A 23,027-nucleotide genomic window follows, 5' to 3' on the forward strand; every position below is an offset into this window, starting at 1 on the left:
AAAGTTTTGGCAAGATTTTAGTGAAAAATTTGACTTTTTAAAATTAATCGTTCTCACTGTTTTCTCACCAAAAATGAATAAAAACACGATCTTTCAAAAGAAGTCAAAAGTTTGAAAATCGGATAGAGATGTTGACAATTTTAAAAAAGAAATCGAAGAATATCTCCATTAACTTTCTAATCAAATAAGATAGCAACATGGTTGCGTCATCAATGTGCTTCATAATAAGTTCTAAATGTGTCCAAAACAACGTTTTCACGAGAAATGAACGTATGAACAGTTATTCAACTAAATTGTTTTCAAAGGCCACCTTAAACAGCTTGTTTAAAAAAATTTAACTCATGAACCATAAGAGATATAAATTTGGCGTATTTAACAAAAATCTTTCGAATTGATTGTTCTACAATTTTTTAGAACATTGCATTGGTCTTCCTTAAATGATAAAAAAAAGTTTATTTATCCAATTCACCAAGATCCACAAGATCGACGGAAAACAAATCAAGAAAAAACAACAACTCCGTACACGCAAACCAAAAATCTATTACAATGAATGTTAGTTCCGTTTCCTATCATCCTCTGTTCATGAACATCGCAACGAATGTTAGAAATTTACCATGCAGGCGATGTAATGGTTTTTTGTCTTTTTTTATTTCGTGTTTCATCTACGCTTTCGACTATACCAGTAAGCTTGTAGAACGACGTACATTGTAGAACATTGTAGAACGACGCAAACACTTGTCTCGAATCTCTCCAGCAGAAAAAGCATACGAAGTCGAGCATTTTTATTTCGGGTTCAATCTACGCTTTCGACTATACCAGTAAGCTTGTAGAACGACGCACATTGTAGAACATTGTAGAACGACGCACACACTTATCTCGAAGCTCTCCAGCAGAAAAAGCATACGAAGTCGAGCATGCGAGAAAATGAGCGCTTCATCTTTGTTTTTAGGCTGACCATATTCAGAAGCATGGAGAGAGCAGTGGAGAAAGCCCAGATTTGTTAGTCGTCCGTGGTTCAAGTCCAGTCGGCAACCTTTTTTCTATTTTTTTCGACATAATTAATTTCACTCACTAATACACTTCACATTTTTCGGTCTCCAATTTTCTTACATCGGACCGCAGCTAGGTATATCGCATCCTCGGTTCATGCGGTCTCCACTTACATCCTCTGATGATGAATCCCACATAATTGTAAGCGAATCTTACATCCATCGGTTGGGTGTACCATTCGAAAACTCTTATAATTATGAATTCGTAGTTATTATCGGAAAATAAACCCTGGAGACTATGAATGTTTCTCATGAACATCATAGACGCTCCTCTGGAAGATAATAGACATGTTTTCAGAATGAACTCGGAGTTGCGACTGGAAAATGGACCCCAGGATCCATTGGATGGTCCTCCGGAATATACGGGACATCCGTTAAAGTGAATCGTTCAAGAAAACTGATCTCAACACTCCATGTTTTTTTAGAACTGCTCATAGACATTATATATCAATTTATTATCATGGATGATTTCTATGTGGTATTGAAGTGTTTAATAACTTCTAGGTGCTATTAACGAAATTTTTGGAATTCTTTGATTTCTTTCTCTTGAATTATTCGAGATCTTTCTTTGGAGTTGCAAGTTAACGAGGGACTATATTTATTGTTTATAGTTTAAATCCATCACATAAAAATTGAACCAATAAGCCATTTTAAAAAATACAGTCTTTTTGAGTTATTATTCATATTAATTTATGGATGGTTTAAAAAAAAACACGGAGCTCCAGGATCATTTTCATGGATTGACCACTTTTAAAGATGTTCCAGATGTTTTACTGGACCATCCCGTTGTCCCCATTATAAATTTTCTGGTCGAAATTCCGATTTGATTGTGATGTGATAAGGCGTTTATGAGTGAGCTCTACGATCAGTTTCATGAATTGGCCACTTTTACAAATGTTCCAGATCTATAAGTGGACCATCCCGTGGTCCCCAGCATCCCTTAACTAAATTTATTTTGATAAGATGTCCATGAGTGGTTCTCTAGGGTCAGTTTCAGGAATTGACCACTTTAACGGATGTTCCGAATCTTTTAGTGGACCATCCCGTGGTCCCCAGTAAAAATTTTCTGGTCACAACTCCGAATTTATTGTGATAATACGTCTATGAGTGGTTTCTAAAAGACACCGTGGAGTTCTACGATCAGTTCCATGAATTGAGCACTTTTCCGGATGTTCCGGATCTTCCGGTGGACCTTCCCCTTGTCTCCAGAGTCCATATTCCGAACACAACTCCGAATTCATTTGGATAAGATGTCTATGAGTGGTTTCATAAACAAAAACAAAAGCGCCGCGCACAGACTGCTGTCAGAAAACTATGACCAATAAACTATGAACTATTCCGGCTTGATGGAATAGTTTATAGCTTGCAACTATGATATAGAAACTATCGCTAGAGTGTACACACGACAATGAATTTGGCTCTATGTCATAGTTCTAAACTATAACTTGCCAGTCATAACTATGAGCTATCACGTCATAGTTTAGGTGTTCCTATGGGCTATTATGTAGTTTTCTATCACATAGCTCGCTATATACTAGAAATAGCATCCGTGTGGCTAATGTATAGCTGTTAAGGAGCTGTCCACAAACTACAAGGACTGTTTTTGATAGATTTTAAGCCCGTCTCATCGGTTGACATTCATTCATACCATACTCGTCAACCTCCTCCCCCTCATAACCTGTCTGCGTCTTGTCCTATTCAGCCTGAAGCTTTAAGTTCGTCACTGATAATTTATTTTTCTTTATTCATCGTTAATGCTTTGGGGCTATTAACTATCAAATAGCAAAAAAAAAAAACGGATTGATGTCCCATGCCAGTTATTCGTTATCCAGTAGGATCTGAATAGATCACTACAATAGATAATCGCGTGTATAGCACGCGACGCTGACTGCATTGAACCGGAATGATATATGTACCTCGCAGTAGACTGGCCCACATTTATATGGGAGAATTTTTTTTTCAACGGCAACCCCCAGATTTGTGCCATTAGGTGAGAAAACCACTCTGTGAACATTTCAGCTCATTCGGATGTAACACGAGCTGGCGCTTTTGGCTTACTCTTTCGTGCATTAAACTGGTTCAGCAAACTCTTTTAAGCTCAGAATTTTAGCACATGTAGCTTAATCTATATCTATAAGAAACAACTTTGCTGAAGCCTGCAGCACGATTCAAGTTAGTATTAAGGAGATATTCATTCTTGAATTTATATGTGCATTTTGTTTGTATATTGCAACAAAATATAGGCAGCTTATGCAATGTATCAACTAGATTACCACTGAAAAAATAAATGTTCATATTTTCCACAGGCCAACAACCAGACTCATTTCAATAGGTGAGATAACCACTCTATGAATGTTTCAGCTGTTTTTGGCGTAGCTCGGAGTGGTGCTTTCAGTTTAATGTTTATATAGATGATTTGGTTGAAATTTACTTATACAAAATGGTCATACACATTCAAAAGCGAATATCTCAATGAAACTAACCGGATTCATAATGCAGTCTTCAGTAAAGTTGTTACTCATTGTTTGAACTACAAGTTTTGAAAATCTGAATCAAATCGAGAGTAAGAAAAAATTTTTACGATCGATAAAGTATAGGAGTGTCATTTATTCATGTATTTTAACCAAAATCCACATACAAAATTCAAACTTAAAGCACCAGCAGCTCATCCTACAACCGAATGAGCTAAATCTTTCAAGAAATGGTTTTCTCACCTAAAGGCAAAAATATAGAGGTTGGCCCGTGGAAAATTAGAACTTTTATATTTGTGGGCCAGTCTAACCTCGCAGTTGCGATTATTCCCCCAGTGACACCCTGCATGAGTGGAAAATGATTTTTCCTCGTCAGTCCTTTCAGTGAGTGACTCGACCTTCACATGTAGGTAGCTAAGCACACCATGGAGTTACCCCTACTGATTTGATTGAGTAAACATAAAAAGTGAAGGCAAATGTGCTACTACTATGCAAAGCTCAGTGCTATTGTCGTTAACGTGAATACCAGCCACGCGTGAAGTGAGTCATTTGGAGGTCGTTGCAATCGATACTGAATCGCGCGAAAGTACCTACGACGGTTGATAGTTGATTCCTTGGCAAATCGTTAGCGAGATGTACCATGGGATGCTCCACATCAAGCACAGCGGTCGAAGAAGAAGGAGATACCTATCCGAGTACACCTGTGCGGAGAGTTGCCAAAACTTTCACTGGATTGCCAGGGGATTCCGTTCAGGTGGAAAACGTCGCACCGAAGGTGAGAAAGTGTATTTATTTAACTGAACTTATCATAAAAATTCTGCATCAAATCAAGCCTTCGGAAACTGTCCCCCAAGCGTACCGGCGACTAGACGAGGAGATATGTGTTCTTGAGAGCAGTTGTCCGGGACCTCGGCTACTGACTGCGGAAGCGTGGATTGAACATCTGAATGCGGTGTTTGAAAAAGCTGGTGCCACCAACGAGCTGTATGAACGCGACAACAGATTGGTGATGGATGTTAGACTGGATGATGTTCCGAATGGGGCGTATGGATCTTCCAAGCCGGAAACTGCTGAAGTGGCTTTCGATCGTAGTAGAGATGATACGGCTAAGGTTCGTCGAGTATGTATTTTCTTTTCACTAGATGTTGTATGGTTGTTTCATTTTACTCATTAATTGTACGATTCGAATGATGAAGATGTAAACTTTGATTTTGTGTTTCAACAGATAGCCCTGAAATTGGGCATCGCACTGGATCCGGTGAAAGCCGCTCGGCAGGAGGAGTTCATTGCCCGCATCACCCGTTCTGCCATGACACTCGAGGCGCAAAGTTTTCGCGCAGATATGGTTGAACACTCGCGAGCTCGTGTAGCAAATCTTCGCCAGAGTTTCACACGACTGCAGACACTCTACTTGGAGTTGGATCATTTGGTAGCCTCGGCAAACAATGGCAGCTACAGTTCCGTACTTGAGCAACGTCTGGACGAGGAACTTGATTCGGCGCGTGAAATCCGTGACCGTTTAGGGGGAGTCTCCGAGCAATGGAGGACGGCTGGTTTATTGATGAGAGCTTCACTAAAAGGGCTACTGCAAGCCGTCGAATACTGGAATCTTGTTGAACAGTCATCTACAGCAGCGGAGAGGATTTCTTTGGTGCTGGATTGCCGAACGGCATGTCACGGTGCTTTGATCGCCTTGGAGGCAGCTCAGGCAGCGTTGCCTCAGGTTGAAATTCCTTTCGTTACTCTTCGACAACAGTCTGCTGTGAAGCATGGATTGATCTACATGTTGACCGATATGGTGAATCCAGCACGTTTTCGCCATACCAAGCACGTTCTGGAGGGATTTCAAGCTAACGTGGAGAAGTCTGTTGAGTGGATCTACAGCACTTACAACAATACATTGAAAAAGGACTTGAACGATGCCGATCAGGAAGTGATTTCAATTGCCAAGCAATTGAGAGAAATTCGTCAGCAGTACATCAACCAACGAATGGGTTCCAAAACTTACGTAAGGCCTGCTCTGGGAAAGCCAGATAAACGGTAGCATTGATTTAATATTTGAAATATTTTTTAGAACTATTTACAATAAAAATCTGATCTTAGAGTAATTCTATTTACAAATTTTTTGCACCTCCTTAACCGCGTACAGCTGATTTTTGGTAAGTTTGCACTCGTAGTCGTCGACGCTGCGAATCGGTCTGTACAGAGGGCGAACCCAGGGCGTTAGTAGCTGCTCTGGAATGGGTTCCTTTTGACCTCCCGTGATGAAACTAATGATGGTTCCCGCTGCAACGGCTATGACCGTGCCCAGAAGGGAGTAGTACATGAAACCCAATCGGAACATCCAAGGCACCTCGGAATTGTCATGTCCCTCAGCGTCGACATAGAAGGTAGAGGTTTCCGTGCTGAAAATGGGGAATGGATCGAAATTGATGATGATTAGAGACGGACGAATGAAAATATCAATCGAAAACTTACCCGGTTGAATTGAATCCCGAGCAGCCATCATACCGTAGCGGCAGACTCTGATACATAAGATTCCCATTAAGGATCTCCAACTGAGCTCCTGCTGCTATCACGCATAACGCTCCCAGTGAAATAATCGCTCCCCAGAATGCACCCTGCATGAGAGGCTTGATTAACGTCAATCCTAGAGCCAAAAAGTATCCCTTCTTACCTTAGCATTGATTTTCGGGGAGAACATTCCAAGGAAGAAGATCCCCAACAGCGTACCGGACGTCACTCCGGACACCGAGATTGCCAAACTGAACACACTGCCCAGCTTCTCGACCACAAACACCAACAGCAAACAGAGTACTCCAATGAAGACGACCATAGATTTGATGACCGTGCTTGCCGTTGACTCGCTTAAATTGAAGTGAGGCTTCACGAAGTCATCGTACATCGTTCCGGATAGGGTATTCATGGTGGTCGACATCGATGATAGAGCAGCGGAAAAGATTCCCACGACAAACAATCCGGGCAGGCCGGGAATTTTCTGAGCAACGTCCAGAACGTAGTAGGCGAAAATCTGATCGTTTTTCTTCACCAAACCGGAGTGAACTGGGTCACAGTCGTGGTATTTACTGAATATCAGCAGGCCATTGTAGACGGAGCACAGCTTTACGATAATATGCCCGGCACCGAATATCCAAACTGCCCTAGAAGTGGGTTATATTGAGCTATTTTGTAACTTTAAAATATGCGTTTGTGGTCACTTTTTGGCACTCGATAGATCTGGAACAGTTAAGAATCGTTGTACGCATTCCGGGGTTACTCCAATGTTAGAAATCCACATCGAGGTGAGCCCTACCGATACTAGCCAAAACGATGACCGCAGGGTGGGATCAGGATCGACGCTGAAAAAAAATCGCAATTCATTAACTGTTATACACATGATAAATCAATACGTACTTGAACCAAATCAGTCGACCTCCTGCATCTGCAATTTTGAAAATGTTAATAAAGCCACCCAGCTGCAGAGTTCCGAGCGTCATTACCACGCAGAGCGCCAACAGCATTGCTCCAAATTGCAAAGTATCCGTCCATATCACAGCGCTAAAACCATCAAAAAGCATCGATTAATCAAACCTCACTGTTCAGTCCGAAATAACTGTTGAATTTGCTCAAACCGTATTCCCCCAAAAGTGGTGTAGAAAATGCAAATACAGCATATGACTGGCGTGATGATGTGCAAATTGATCCCACTGACTGAAAACAAAGGCAGCATGTTTGAACAACGGATAACGAACTGTGATTGAAGGCATTGCCGTGTGTTACTTACCATGACTGAATGCTATCGCCGGTGTGTAGATTAGCACCGGAACGTTCAGCAGACAGTACAGCATGAATAGGAGGCTGGCCAACGAGCGGACCCGTTTGCTGAAACGTAGCTCCAGGTAGGCATAGCAGGAGGTTGTTTGCAGTTCGAAGAACACCGGGAGGAAAACGTACACCATGAATATGGTGACGATTATTCCGGAGATGGAACAGGCCCAGTACTGGGTGCCGTAGCGGTACATTTCCGCCGGGACGCCCAGCATCGTGACGGCGGAGATGTGACTGAAAATGGAAGCGGGTGATTGTTAGTTTTACCTTAATTCATTAAAATCTAAAGGATAATGATGGGCACTATGATGGGTGATATCTATACTGCCGCTCCATTATATTCATATTGGGACAACAATCGAAACACATGCGATGTAACACAGGTTAGCTTAGGTTAGGTTACTATATTAAAGAGATTGAAGGCTGAATGCCTGGTTCGCATCTGACATGTAACACAGTAGCAAACTTCTATTTTGTGTTTTGACGTCAGCCTAATTCCTGATGGATCTGAACGAAAATCGATAATTATATGCAAAAAAAATGTCATGAACATCAAATGTAAGGATGGATTTCTTACATCCAATGCATATTTTCGGACAAGAAAAGTTATGTCAGTTCCTACTAGATAGTAGTCCCGGGATGAAAAATCCCGGGATTCCCAGATCCAGGGATAAACACTTATAAATTCCGCAATCCCGTGGATACCGGGATTTTTATTTCGACTTGATTTTATTTCTTTAAGAACTTGAACCAGTAGGATTTGATTGCAAGTGCACCGTGAGAAATATATTCGGTCACACAGTAAATGCTCAATATTATCCACGTTATAATAAAAAGATTAATGCAGTTTGTTATACAGGGGTTGTGAGAAATTTAGGGTACTAGCAAAATTTTGTCCAACTTTAGACTGTTGTAACTTCATTGAACAGTGTTCAATTTTTAATCTTCAAGAAGCATTCGACTGGAAAACTAATCAAATTTGATGGTAAGGCAATGGAAGTGACCATGGCTACCGGATACCGGAGATATTCTGGGTTTCCTGAGGGCATAGCAATTTTAAATTTGTGATGAGTTTTTCTCAGAGTGTCCGTTACTAATCTGTGTTTTTTGTTCATACGCCTAAAAAAAACCATTTCCAATTCGGCCAAATTTGGCCATTTCCCTGGAATCGGTCCTGAGGGAGAGTTCTGAGTGCGGTCAGTTCTTTCATTCTTTCAAAACATGCCATGTGACACCTCTTTCTTCATGGTTTTTTACCAATAGGCTTTATATAGACTTTAAATGGAGCATTAACTACATTGGCCACTTCCGGAGCCACCGAAGTGCCCCCGGGGGACCTGTAGTAGGGGAAAATTGCATTTTTATACCAAAACAAGCCGTGCGACAGCTCTTTCTTCATGGTTTAGCATCAGTAGGCTTTCTATAGACTTTGAATTGATCATTGACCACATTGGCCACTTCCGGAAATACCGGAGTACCCCCGAGGGAACCTGTAGTAGGGAACAATTCCATTTTTACACAAAAACATGCCATTCGACACCTCTTTCTTCATGATTCATGGTCGATTTTATTTCTTTAAGAACTTGAACCAGTAGGATTTGATTGCAAGTGCACCGTGAGAAATATATTCGGTCACACAGTAAATGATCAATATTATGCACGTTATAATAAAAAGATTAATGCAGTTTGTTATACAGGGGTTGTGAGAAATTTAGGGTATTAGCAAAATTTTGTCCAACTTTGGACTGTTGTAACTTCATTGAATAGTGTTCGATTTTTAATCTTCAAGAAGCATTCGAATGGAAAACTAATCAAATTTTATGGTGAGGCAATGGAAGTGACCATGGCTACCGGATTCCTGAGGGCATGTCTAAATTGCTAAATTAGTGATGAGTTTGGCCACATTGGCTACTTCCGGAAACACCGGAGTACCCCCGAGGGAACATGTAGTAGGGAACAATTTCGTTATTACACAACAACATGCCATGCGACACCTCTTTCTTCATGGTTTTTCATCAGTAGGCTTTCTATTGACTTTGAATGGATCACAACAACAGTAAAACAGGTTATCAGCTAATTTTCGAAATACTAATACAGATGCAAGTCAACATCAAGACTACCTTTTATGATTATCTTGGTCGCAACGTTCACTGTTTACATTGTTCATAACGAATCGCAAAGAATGAATATTAGAGTGATGCAAAATTTGAAATTTTCGCTCCACAATACTTAAACGATTCCAAATCGGATCCTGACTAACCTATCAAAATTTGAACCCATTTGGTGAGAAACTGAGATGGCACAAACCATTTGAAGTTTGTATGGGAATTACTATGGTAAAACCTAGATTTTTGTTCATGTCTATCTAATATTTCACCATATCGGTCTGCTTCAAAAGCTTTTAACTGTAGGAAATTTTCCCAGCTACAGCTTTGCTCAAGACCACTTTTTGATTAAATGCAAGGATCGAAAGTTATCAATGGTTCAATGCGCTGATGTCTAATGATCATGCTCAATCAACTGCTCAGCAGGCAACATTGGTGTTTCTGGGGCGTTGAATAGGACACAAAAATCATGGCTACTATGTCACACTGCAAAATACAGTGTTGCCTACAGAGCAGCTGCTTGATCATGGCATAAGTTTACCAATCTCTTAAATAATTAATAAATTTTTCCTGTCTCGTTTTACATAGAAACAATCTTGAGAAAATTTTCTATAAGAATGTATATCGAACTGTTTCGCAGTTCAATATGGAAAAAGACTAGAAGGCAATGAACAAAAAGTTAAGATTTCCCTTAGTAATTTACATGTAAACTTCAAATGGCTTGTGCGAAGTCTGTTTCTTACCAAATGAGTTGTAACTTTGGGAGGCTAATCAAGACCCGATTTGAAACCATTTAAGCTATGTGGAGCGAAAAAGTCAAATTTTGCATCAGTCTAATGAATATGCATCTTTGTCTTCTTCTCTTTTTCAATCTGATCTTACTAATCACACGCTGCATAGTCACATGAACGAAGACAAAAGCAACATTTGAATATTAAGTAAGGATGAACTAAAATGCACCCCTGGAGTAAAATGCGTTGTTTTTCGTTGCTTTCCCATTTGAGTGAGGAGCGTGTTCCCACCATCGACGTAAAAAAGTTTGAAAAACTTTTGATTGACGAGTGGTATTAAATACCTATTGAAACAATTCATTAACCGTACGATTCAATTCCCAGACGAGAGCAAGGCTAGTCCTTGCTTCCGAAAAAATCTTTCTCAATGTTATTATTGAATTTTAACGGTGTATACGAAACTTTTCATATCTTTTCATATCGTCACATCTTACATGTTGACATGTTGTAATGAAAAAAAGAGCTGTTGTACGGCATGAATTGGTGTAAAAATAAAATGGTCCTCTGCTATAGGTTTTCCAGGGGCATCTCGATGGTTTCGAAACTGGCCAATATGGTCAATAATCCACTTCTACAGAAACCTTTTTGATGAAAAATCATGAAGAAAGAGCTGTTGCACGGCACATTTTGGTTCAAACATGTAATTGTCCCCTGCTAAAGGGACCCCTCCCCAGGGAAATCCCGGTGGTGCCGAGAGCAGCCAATCTAGTCAATGATCCAATTCAAGTCTTTAAAAGTCTTTTGATGAAAAACCGTGAAGAAAGAGCTGGCATACGGAATGTTTTGGTGTAAAAATGCAATTGTCCCCTGCTACAGGTTTCCGTGGGGCCTCTTGGTTGTTCAGTGAGCGGAAAATGTGACCAATAATCCAATAAAAGTTTATAGAAAGCCTACTGATGAAAAACCACGAGAAAGAGCTATCGTATGCCACAGTTTGGCGTAAACATGCAATTGTCACCTACTGCAGGTTTCCCGTAGCGCATTTTGGTAGTTCCGAAGCGGCCAATGTAATTAATGATCCAATTCAACTTTATAGAAAGCCTACTGATGCAAAACCATGGAGAACGAGCCTCTGTCACACGGCATGTTTTGGTGTAAAAATGAAATTCTTCCCTACTTATGGTTTCCTGGGGGCATTCCGGTTGTTCCGATAGTGGTCAATGCGATTTAAAGTCCATAGAAAGCCTACTAATGCAAAACCATGAAGAAAGAGCGGTCGCACGGCATGTCTAGGTGTAAAAATGCAATTTTTCCTTACTACAGGTGCCCCCGGGGGTACTTCAGTGGTTCCGGAAGTGGTCAATGTAGTCAATGATCCATAGAAAGCCTACGGATGAAAAACCACGAAGAAAGAGGTGTTGTACGGCATGTTTTGGTGTAATAATGCAATTGTCCCGTACTACAGGTTCCCCCGGGGGTAGTTCGGTGGTTTCAGAAGTGGCCAATCTGGTCAATGATCCATTCAAAGTCTATAGAAAGCCTACTGATGCAAAATCATGAAGAAAGAGGTGTCGCATGGCATGTTTTGGTGTAAAAATGAAATTGTACCCTACAGCAGGTTCCCGGGGGTTTTTCGGTGGTTCCGAAAGTGGCCAATGTGGTCAATAATCAATTTAAAGTCTTTAGAAATCCTACTTATGAAAAACCATGAAGAAAGAGGTGTCACATGGCATGATTTTTGTAAAAATGAATTTGTCCTCTACTACAGGTTTCCCCGGGGGCACTCCGGTGGCTCCGGAAGTAGCGAATGTGGTCAATGCTCCATTTAAATTCTGTAGAAAGCCTATTGGTAAAAAACCATAAAAAAGAGGTGTCCTTCTTCTTCTTCTTCTTCGCATTTCAAGCTTATTGCTAATCGCATATTAGCTTATTGCGTGCTCTCAACTTAGTGTTTTAGGTGCACTTCCACAGTTATTAATTGAGAGCTTTCGATGCTTGTACCATTTTTGCATTAGTATAATTGTATGGCAAGTACCATCATACTCTATGCCCAAGGAAGTCGAGAAATTTTCCAACCCGAAAAATTCCTAGACCGGACCGGGAATCTAACCCAGCCACCTCCAGCATGGTCTTGCCTTGTAGCTGCGCCTTTACCGACTGAGCTAAGGGAGGCCCAAGAAAGAGGTGTCACATATCATGTTTTGAGTGAATGAAAGAACTGACCGCACTCAGAACCCCCCTTCAGGACCGATTCCAGGGAAATGGCCATATCTTGGTTGATTCTGAGCCGATTTTAGCTCTTGGTGCGTCATTTGCTTTCGTAGAACTTTCGAAATCTTACTAGTAGCATATTGGCAACTTTCTAGAAGTGCAGCAAACAGCAGTTCAGATAATTTACAAACAGCTCCGCAAACATTGCAGTAGCTTACCATTTTTCATAGAATTTCAGTGAACTTCATAAAAGTGCTGAGAATGTTGTAGAGCTTCGGTAAATATAGTTCAGAGAACTTGTGTAGATCTTCATCAAACTTTATAGAACTTCGGGGAACTTCGTTGACGATAAGGGTTTTAATTTTACTTCTTTGAACATCTTAAAACTTCAGGGACTTTTTAGATGTTCAGGAATATCGCACAAATTCAGGAGATTTATTTGAAATTCAGTGAGTTTCGTAGAGGTCGTTTTAATTCCGGAAAACTTCGTTGAAGTGGGAACATTGCACTACTTTGTTTAGTTACCGAAAACTTAACTTAACTTTGTTTAGTTACCGAAAATTTCGTAAAAGTTCCAGGACCTTTTTTTCTACTTCAGATGTCTTTGTTAAAGTTTAATGTACATCGAAAAGTTTAGGGAATTCCGCAGAATTTCAAAAAATTTACTAGAACTTAAGGGAACATTGCAGAGAATTCACGAAATTTTCAATAGTTCAGGTAACTTCACAAGAGCATAATGAACTACATAGTAGTTTAGTAAGCTTTGTGTAAGTTTAGTGAATAACGTAGCAATTCGAGAAACTTCGTAAAACTTCATGGAAGTGCAGGGAATTAGGTTAGGTTTCTTTATTGAAGAGACTTTCATCCATATGCAAGTTTCGGGAATTTCGTGGATGCTCAGGAAACATCGTAGAAGTTCAGCAAACATCTTTTAACTTCAGGGTTTGTTCTGAGTACTTCCTGGAAGTTTTGGGAATTTCGGTTAGCCCAAATGGTTCGTAAAATTTATGAAATAGCTTCAGGCTCTTCTAGAAGTTTGAAGACGTTAAAAAATGTTTTGAGGTTTTTGTCGAATTAAGATACCTTGGAATACAAATTATGTGACTTGGAAGAACTGCAGAGAACTTCGTGAAAGATTAGAAAATGTTTTGTAAGTATAGATAAAGGAACTATGTAAATGTTCAAGGAACACTTTACGAGTTATACCTTTCATTGAAAAACCGATTTTACTCCTTTAATTCTAATACCGAAAGCGACGTACTAGATTAAAGAAGTACAATCATAGAGGTAACTCTAAGACCAGAAAGTCTCGAAGAAACGAGCTCAACTTTTTGGCTCAGCTCTGGTACTGTCTTCGGTCCCAGGCTAATCGATTCACCCCTCGAAACATAGGAAAATCCACTAACCCCTAATTTTATCTGTCAAACTTTCATAGCGAATCAAAACAAACATTGCGTAGTACTAAAATGTCGTCTAGAATGGGGTACGTTAATCGATTTGCTTGGGACCAATAGGCTAGTCAAGTAGTGAGCCAAATTGAAATCGATAGTTTCATATTGATTGTTGTACAATGGCATTACTCGGTATGTCCATAGAGGTAACTCTAAGACTACTGGGTCCCGAAGAAAATCATTATTATTTTTGGCTCACTCAGTACCAGAACAACGGTCCCAAGCAGTCCCAAGCTATTTCACTCACCCCTGCATGTTCTGCATGAATCCACACACCCCTGATGTTATCTGTCAAACTTTCATAGCGAATCAAAACAAACATAGTGTAGTAATAGAATTTCAACTAGAATAGGGTACGTTAATCGTTTGCTTGGGACCAATAGGCTACTAAAGTGGTGAGCCAATTTAAAATCGTTAGTTTCGTATTGATTGTTGGTATGTCTGTCATAAGTGTTAAAAGAAAATTCGTACAAGGTCAGCAAACTAGATTGAATATCAAAGTCGTAGAGGTTCAGGGATTTTTTAGAAGTTAATGGAACTTCCCAGTGTATCACGGAGCTTCCTACAAGTTTAGAAAACTTTATAGATGCTCAGAAAACATCAGAAAAGCTCAAAGGATTAAAACTTAGTTCAGGAACTGATTTTAAAGTTCACGTACATAAATCTTTGTAGAAGTGCAGGAAACTTCGTAGACTTTTACAGATCTTCGTAGATATTCACGAATTTTTAAATAAGATACCATTAAAGTTCTCAGGTTATTTTTCAAGACTTTCGGTTGATCAAGCATTACTCTGAAGATCTGCAACTGATCAAACACACAAATATCGTCAACTTTGTGCACGCGGTTCTCAAAAACTATTTTTGGTACTTATTCAGAAGTTCTAGTTATGAAACTAGATACATCGATCGGCAAAGGTCAAATTGATGGAACCCTCGGTAACTAGGAGCTCTAACAGTTTTCAAAAGTGCTTAATTTTTGCGTATTATAAATGCATTAAAATAAATATATATTGAAAACCCCATAATGGGGAAAGTTAGACCTTTCATTTGACATGTTAAAAAATTTTAGCGGCCGAATGAATCCTTTAAAATGCTTTCTTTATGAGCTAACCTTCCTCCAATTTTAAAAATAAGCATGTCATTGGACAACTGAATCGCTGTCCTATAAGATACAGTTCGAATTTTCACGGATCATTCCTTTTGTTCATGCAAATAGAAGAAAGTGAAAAAGTGGCTTGGTAAATCGCAAATGAATGCTATTGATCTAAAACTTTGTATATATTAAAAATTCTCAAGAGAAATCAAAATATTTGCACAACTAAAAAGATGAAAGATAGGGATTTCATTTGGCATAACCGAAATGTTTAGTAGCAATTTTAGATTTGGTAGGCATAATGGATTTTCATTAAAAAAAAGGCTACAAGTTTATGCAGTTCATTCCGAAGATCTTCAAAAAATCAAATTACGTCGCTCAGATATTCTTCCAGAACGGTAGATTGATCAGGAAGGATTTCCATATGATCAAAAATTGCAATAAAGTTCTCTGGATATTTTCATAGATTTCATGTTGATCTTTTCTGAAGATCTTCAACTCAAAAAATCAAATGTCATCCTTAAGATTTTTGAAAATTTGTCATGTTGATCAGGAAGCATTCAAAAAAATCTCCTGCTAATCAATTTTAGTGAAGTCCTGTGGATGTCGATGCCGGTGATACTTGCAATTTTTCAAAGGTACACAGTACAAACTTGTGACAATCCCGTTAATCACCAGTTAGATAAATTATAAGGTGAACAACACGAGTAAGAATTTCAAACCTCCTTCTCCCTTTTCCCATCAAAAAAATTGTAAATCTCCACTAACCTCAAGACAACCGCGAGTATCCGGTCCAGTTCCTTTAACTTTAAATATAAGACATTAATATTTAATGTATAACGAAAATGATAACTCGGCTCTGTAAAGTTTATTCGATTAAGCCTGTACAAATAAAGTAATTAATAAAAAAAAACACGAGTAAGTTTGAATTCAAATATCAAACAGTGCAAAGCGTACACAAAAGTGCACCCATTTGCATCAATGTGGGGTTCGTACTGCCTGAAAGGATTTTTCATGACCTTTCTAAATATCTTCTTCAGTGTTGAAATTGATTGACCGCCCGTAGATGCATCTTCGTTATTGTCAGATTAGTTGTAATTACACAGATAACCAATAGGCGTTGCTTGGGTAGGAATATGTTGACGTAATACTCGCTAAAGCGAAATGAAATGAAAGCCGAGAACACCACTGCACTTCCACGATGTTGGATAAAAGGGTTGGGATTGCAGCAGGATTCGCAGGATCAAGCCGGAGGCGGTGGGTTCGATTCCCGGTCTGGTTGAGGGAATCTTTCGGGTTGGAAATTTTCTCGACTTCCCTGGGCATAGAGTATCATTGTGCTTGCCACACAATATACGAATTCATGCATTGGTATTGGCATCGAAAGCTCCCATAATAATAGCTGTGAAAGTGCATTTAGAACACTAATCTGCACGCAATAAGCTAATATGCACTAGGTAATAAGCTTGATATGCGAATAAGAAGAAGAAGAAGAGCTTGGTTTTAAACGCACGGTCTTCTGCTCAGCAAGCAAAATCGGTCGTCACTAAGTCACCGAGCTCCTTATATCACAAAACAATTACGATCAAGTTTTCGCTCAATTTGTTGATACTGTGTTTCGATCCCGGTGACGACCTCACCGAAGACGACAAAAATTGCTCTTGAGAAGAATTTGATATAGATTTCCAATGAACACGTCTTTCCGAAAACTCAAATATTACTTCTTTTACGTACCCGTCATTTTAAGTGAATTTCATTACGGTCAATACTGAAAGGTGCTTGGGTTCTAACCAACGATCTTCTGCTCAGTAAACAAAAACGATCGCTCAAAAGCCACCGTGCCCCTTAATCAGAACAAGCTACGACCGACCATCGTTCATTATCGGTTATAAGAAGCTATTACAATTAAATGAAATCCTCGAAAGTAGTTAACAATGTCTTCTATATCGGATCAGGCTTACTAAATATACGTTTTACTTTTCCAAATCGTTCCACCGTTTTCTATTATCAATGATTTTCTACAATAGAGGCCTGGATAGATCAACTCAGTAATGTAACGAGGCTGGGGATTTAACCCATGAACTTTTACTCAATGAGCAAAAACGGTTGCTCTATAGTCACCGTGCCCCTTACATTACCACAATCTCCGACCGACTTAACAAAAAGCCATCCAAAGGAAGTGACGTCCCCGAATGCAACCTACAATGTATTCTAAAGTGGATCACGCATGCATCCTTTCACTTTAAACAATTCAACTTTTGTTTATCAACTGCGCTTCATGCTCTCGGAAACCAACGATGGTGGTTATTTTGTTGTGGGAGAGCTTGAGATTAAACCCATGATATTCTGCTCATTTAGCAAAAACGATCCCTCCAAGGTCATCGGGCATCTAAAAACCACAACACTCCACAACAAACTATGATTAAGTTTTCGATTGGTATGTAATGAACAACAGAAATACACGATAATTCATATAGTTTCAGCGGTTGATGTTTAATTTTAAATACATTTACAAATGGTACTGCCTACGGCAACTACGACGGCGAATACGGCAGTGAATATGACGTCGCCTACGACGACGACAACAGTGAATTTGGAACTTACCATTTATCTTTGATATAGGGGAAATGGCTCTAATGTTGGCTTATGGATCAAAGATTGGGCCCATCACTAAAAATCTGCTATTTATCAATTTTATCTAGGTGAACGCGTCATTGGGACGGTACTAATGGATATTTTGTTCACTATTGAAAATTTAGTCGATTGCTGAATTTATGTTTGGGCCCAAATTAGGGACATTTAGGCCGACATTGGGCTGGTAAACGGCTGGACAATGCGTACCATTGATACTTCGCGTATCTGCAGGTATAAAATAGACCCCACTAGCGGTCCTTAGCCTCTTGTCCAGTAACTTCTATCCCTACCTCCCCGCGGTGCCGGCTGGGGTACGAGTAACCATAGGGAAGATTGGGTAACCAACCCCGGTGGGACCTTGGTCGTATACTGACAGGGAAGGGGGGAGGGACTCCTCTCTCCGGAGAGTACAGTCTTCGAGCGTCTGTTCTCCATGTTAGGAGAGGCCGATCAACGTCCTGGTGCCAGCAAGAGACTCTACACAGTGCTCCCGAGCAAAGCTGGAGATCAAATTGAAATCAAAATTTGCTGTTATGATGTAACTTATTTTGAATACTCCAGTTGATCTCATTTTGGTTGACTTAACGGTTAACTCAGCGAAAATGAGAGCAAAATTTTACACTGTTGAATCAAACGGAAAACTAATCTTGCTTTCAATGAAATCAATTTGATTACTGATTTTGCATTCATAATGTTTGACTGAATACGGGCCTGTCGTAAATGGTTAGCATCCTTACTTCTCACGCTGAAAGATTTGAGCTCAAATGTCACCTTGGGCTAGTCACCTCGGGCTAGTCACGAATGACCTCAAATGTGTTAAACAAAACAAATAAACAATAACCGTTAGTTCAACGACAGATGAACTTAAATCAAATTTTAAACAAGAAATTAACAGCAGAACTTCAAGTTAAGATGCTTTGATTTAAAAAGTCTTGACTGCATAATGCAGGCACAATATGATATCAGACTTCTTTCGCGAAAATTGAAATCAAAATGAGTTTTCATTATGATAGGAACTGCAAACTTTAATATCGATTTGCTTTCGTTTTGTTAACCGATTTTGCTCGGGTTGTGCACGATGGTCCCCCGGCGAGACAATGGGGGCTGGTGCGGGCCCTACAAGCCAGCCGTAAAAATACAAAAGTACAGGAAGCAAGCAATGTAAATACCGACCGGAACAATCGGCATAGTCCTAAGCAACGGAAGCGGACTAACGATTGGAAACTCGGAACATGGAACTGCAAGTCTCTCAATTTCTTAGGAAGTACCCGCATTCTTTCCGATTTATTGAGGGTCCGCAATTCCGACATCGTAGCGCTGCAGGAGGTTTGCTGGAAGGGATCGTCGGTACATACACAGTTCGAAAAAGTAGTGTTTATTTCTGTTTAATATGATAAATTGAGCGTCACATATTGTATAAGTTTACATTATATATGATGTAAAGTTCTGACACATTTCATGCGATGTAGCAAATATTGTATACCAAAGCCCATCTTTGTAAACAACATTGTTTACAAGTTGCTCGGTTGCGTGAAATGATATTTAAGTTTGCGTGAATGAATGTTTACATCACAATTAAAATTCAGATTTTTTATCTGTGTACGTAAAGGGATGGCTATACCATCTACCAGTGCTGCGGCAATACACATGAGCTGGGTACAGCTTTCATCGTGATGGTCGGCCACGAGGAGGAATTCAGACCGGTTATAGGAAAGTTCAGCGCTCATCGAGTTCGCCGCCTCTAAGAACATGGCCATACGTAGTACCTACTTCCAGCATAGTCTCCCATATCGGTACACCTGGAGATCACCGCAGCAGACAGAATCGCAAATCGACCACGGCACTTCTCGGACATTATCGACGTCAGGACCTATCGCGGCGCAAATATCGATTTGGACCACTACCTTCTAATGGTCAAGGTGCACCAAGAACTTACCGTTGCCAACAACGCCCGCCACGGTACAATCTGGAGCGACTGAAGCTGCCCGAAGTCGCAACTGAGTACGTGCAATGCCTCGACGCAGCGTTGCCTGATGAGGTAGAGCTCACCGAAGCCTCTCTTGAGTACTGCTGAAGCAACCATTAACAGCGCTGCTGAAGGCGCCGTTGGGTTCGTGGAGCGGAATCGACAGAACGATTGGTTTGACGAAGAGTGTCAGACGGTTTTGGACGAGAAGAACGCAGCGCGGGCGGCGATGCTGCAGCAAGGAACCCGTCATAACGTGGAGCGATATAAACAGAAGCGAAGACAGCAAACTCATCTTTTCCGGGATAAGAAGCGCCGCCTGGAAGAGCTGGAGTGCGATGAAATGGAGCAGCTGTATCGTTCTCAAGAAATACACAGGTTCTACAAGAAACTCAACGCATCCCGACAAGGCTTTGTGGCGCGAGCCGAAATGTGTCGGGATAAGGAAGAAGGGTATCTTAACGGACGAACGTGAGGTGATTGAAAGGTGGAAGCAGCACTACGATGAACATCTGAACGGCGCAGAGGTGAAGGACCAAGGCTGCGTCGGTACAGCGAATGAGGGAGACCAGCCCACGATAGGTGAAGTTAAGGATGCTATCCGACAGCTTAAGAACAACAAAGCAGCTGGGAAAGATGGTATCGGAGCGGAACTTATCAAAATGGGCCCGGATAAGTTGGCCACTTGTCTGCACCGACTGATAGTTCAGGATACAGAACAGCTACCGGAGGAGTGGAAAGAGGGAGTAATATGCCCAGTATATAAAAAGGCGACAAACTAGAATGTAAGAACTATCGAGCGATCGCTATTCTTAACGCGGCTTACAAAGTGCTTTCCCAGATCATCTTTCGCCGTTTATCGCCGCTAGCAAGCAGATTTGTGGGAAGTTATCACGAATTTACGGGCCAAATCTTTACGTTGCGACAGATCCTCCAAAAGTGTTGTGGATATCAACTCCCTACACACCACCTATTGATCGATTTCAAGGCTGCCTATAATACTATTGACCGGGAAGAGCTGTGGAAGATTATGGACGAGAACAGTTTTCCCGGGAAGCTGACCAGATTGATCAGGGCTACGATGGATAGTGTACAGTGCTGCGTGAAGATATCGGGTGCGTTATCGGACTCGTTTGAAACTCGCAAAGGGCTTCGACAAGGCGATGGTCTTTCCTGCCTCCTGTTCAACATTTCGCTAGAAGGTGTTATGAAACGTGCGGGCTTTAACATGCGGGGCACGATCTTCAATAAGTCCAGCCAGTTCATCTGCTTCGCTGACGAAGTGGACATTGTCGGAAGAACGTTTCAGGCCGTGGTGGAGCAGTACACCAGGCTGAAACGTGAAGCAAAAAAGGTTGGATTGAAGGTGAATACGTCGAAGACAAAGTATCTGTTAGCTGGAGGAACCGAGCGGGATAGGGCTCGCATAGGCAGAAGCGTGACAATCGACGGGGAAGAGTGCGAGGGGTTGGATGAATTTGTACCTCGGATCATTGGTGACGTCGGATAACAACTGCAGCAGAGAAATACGTCGGCGTATTATTGCCGGAAGTCGTGCTTACTACGGACTCCACAAGACCCTGAGGTCGGGTAAACTTCACCTCCGTACTAAATGTACCATGTACAAGACGCTGATAAGACCGGTAGCTCTCTATGGGCACGAAACGTGGACGATGTTCGAGGAGAACCTGCAAGCACTGGGTGTTTTCGAACGACGAGTGCATAGGACCATCTTTGGCGGGGTATTTGAGAACGGTGTATGGAGGTGAAGGATGAATCACGAGCTGGCGCAACTCTATGGCGAACCCTGTATCCAAAAAGTTGCGAAAGCTGGACGGGTATGATGGGTGGGACACGTTTTAAGAATGCCGGACATCAATCCCGCAAAAAAGGTGTTTGCCTCGAATCCGGCCGGTACAAGACGAAAAGGAGCACAGCGAGCAAGGTGGTTAGACCAAGTGGAGCAGGATCTTGGAAGTGTGATGCAGGTGCAATCCTGAGGGATGTCGGACCAGGATAAGTAAGTAACTAGGCCGACATTACATCCATTTCCCCTATATGGACACTAACTTACTCATCTTGTAACAAGGCATAAAAAGCAACATTGACTAAGATGTGTTCGTTTGACTAGTTTGAACTAGACAGGAGTAGGAATAAGTGGTAGATCTTAAATCTCGTAACGTACAACAAAAAGGTGATCTACCCACGATACGGGACATTTCAAGAATTACTACACATGTAAACAAATTTGAGAACGGGGAATGCTACTCGCTTTTCCTTAAAATTTATCACATGCACATTCTTTAAGTTTAGCAAATGTTTACTTGTTTTGAACATGAGCAGTTGTTTTAATATGTACTATTATTGAGAATGGGTATTCAAAAGTTCACTGATATAGATCCATCATTGTGGGGGAGGGGACTATATATCAGTAGGAGTACATTTCTGGATTTCATCTTGGCAGAACCGAGTTATTTCTTGTTTTACCAAGCTTCCTACCAGTACTACATCACCATTACATTCGCATTGAACCATTTAAGAAAACTGTTTGAGAAAGATAATACTCACGTTGCAGTAAGTGACATCGCCACCGGAAACACCTTCATCTGTTTACTGCCGAGCAGATATTCGGCCGTGTTGTTCTGCTTTTGCTTGGCGAAAAATCCATAGTACAATCCGATCAGCGCCGACATTCCCAGCATCGAAAAGAATATCACATAGTCGATCGTGTTGAACCATAGTCTGGCATGTGCCACTTCCTCCGGTGGACTTTCCATGGTCATCTTTACTCGAAAAACACTACGTCTTCTAACACGGAACTCAACACCTCTCGGAAATACTGCACATATGACCTACTAACTGCACCGCAATCGCAGAATTAGCAGCAGCTCACACGTCACTCGACCGAAAACATTCACCGACTATGCCCGTTGCGACTATCTTAGAACATCTTCTCAGCTGACGAATCTTCGCACGCAACTACGGCTTAAGTGATATGATTTGATCGTGATTATTTTTAGACTGGACAATGGCGGCTACACCACGCGTCTCGAACGAATCAGAATGCGATTTGATGCCGACGTATGTGGGAGAGAAGTCCTTCAACGACTGATACAGAAGCTGCGGATGACCAGCCACTTTAACGAGATATCATTTATAATGGGTAATAAACCGTGAGATTAGGTGCCACCGAGATGGCAGATGTTGGGAAAAGGAAGCCCATTCCTTAAGAACTCTTTGTTCATCATTGAAAAACAAACATCGGTGATGACCAAGATGATCCGTGGTATCAACTGCTTTCTGTTGAAACAATCCACTTCGCATGGGTGATTGCTGAGGCTTGATATGAATTTTGGAGCTTTGTTCACCTCTTATTCTTCTTCCGGTTAATACAACCCAACGGGAACTTTATGCCTTTGAGAGTTTTCTTAGTAATGAATGCATTACAAACATAGTGATCCAAGTACATGAACAGAGAAGTTGAGAAA

At 40.9% G+C, this 23,027-nt stretch overlaps 2 protein-coding genes across 2 annotated transcripts; one reads left to right on the forward strand and one right to left on the reverse strand.

Annotated features, from left to right (window-relative positions):
• The first annotated feature begins 4,129 nt into the window (after positions 1 to 4,129).
• On the forward strand, positions 4,130 to 5,564 carry LOC135710541 (uncharacterized). The gene is made up of 3 exons (XM_065233143.1): positions 4,130 to 4,295; positions 4,353 to 4,640; positions 4,746 to 5,564. The coding sequence occupies exons 1-3, from the start codon at positions 4,161 to 4,163 to the stop codon at positions 5,562 to 5,564; spliced, it is 1,242 nt and encodes a 413-aa protein (XP_065089215.1). The 5' UTR covers positions 4,130 to 4,160.
• LOC135710354 (sodium-coupled monocarboxylate transporter 1-like) lies at positions 5,485 to 22,603 on the reverse strand. Its single transcript, XM_065232904.1, has 8 exons — positions 22,108 to 22,603; positions 7,305 to 7,582; positions 7,153 to 7,231; positions 6,935 to 7,078; positions 6,739 to 6,879; positions 6,198 to 6,681; positions 5,999 to 6,141; positions 5,485 to 5,925 (listed from the first exon to the last, which is right to left on the reverse strand). Exons 1-8 carry the CDS (start codon positions 22,320 to 22,322, stop codon positions 5,631 to 5,633), a joined length of 1,779 nt encoding a protein of 592 aa, XP_065088976.1. The 5' UTR covers positions 22,323 to 22,603; the 3' UTR covers positions 5,485 to 5,630.
• Between the last annotated feature and the right edge of the window lie 424 nt (positions 22,604 to 23,027).

This window comes from Ochlerotatus camptorhynchus, unplaced genomic scaffold, assembly GCF_037179485.1.
Source record: "Ochlerotatus camptorhynchus isolate MF236.1 unplaced genomic scaffold, CSIRO-AGI_Acam_v1.1 ptg000036l, whole genome shotgun sequence".
NCBI lineage: Eukaryota > Metazoa > Arthropoda > Insecta > Diptera > Culicidae > Ochlerotatus > Ochlerotatus camptorhynchus.

Coding starts and splice junctions, on each gene's coding strand:
- LOC135710541 (XM_065233143.1), top strand. CDS start 4,161: ATGGGATGCTCCACATCAAGCACAGCGGTCGAAGAAGAAGGAGATACC. Junction 4,296..4,352: donor TGGAAAACGTCGCACCGAAG/GTGAGAAAGTGT, acceptor CATCAAATCAAG/CCTTCGGAAACTGTCCCCCA. Junction 4,641..4,745: donor ATACGGCTAAGGTTCGTCGA/GTATGTATTTTC, acceptor GTGTTTCAACAG/ATAGCCCTGAAATTGGGCAT.
- LOC135710354 (XM_065232904.1), bottom strand. CDS start 22,322: ATGACCATGGAAAGTCCACCGGAGGAAGTGGCACATGCCAGACTATGG. Junction 6,682..6,738: donor GATCTATCGAGTGCCAAAAA/GTGACCACAAAC, acceptor ACCCACTTCTAG/GGCAGTTTGGATATTCGGTG. Junction 5,926..5,998: donor TCGGGATTCAATTCAACCGG/GTAAGTTTTCGA, acceptor CCCCATTTTCAG/CACGGAAACCTCTACCTTCT.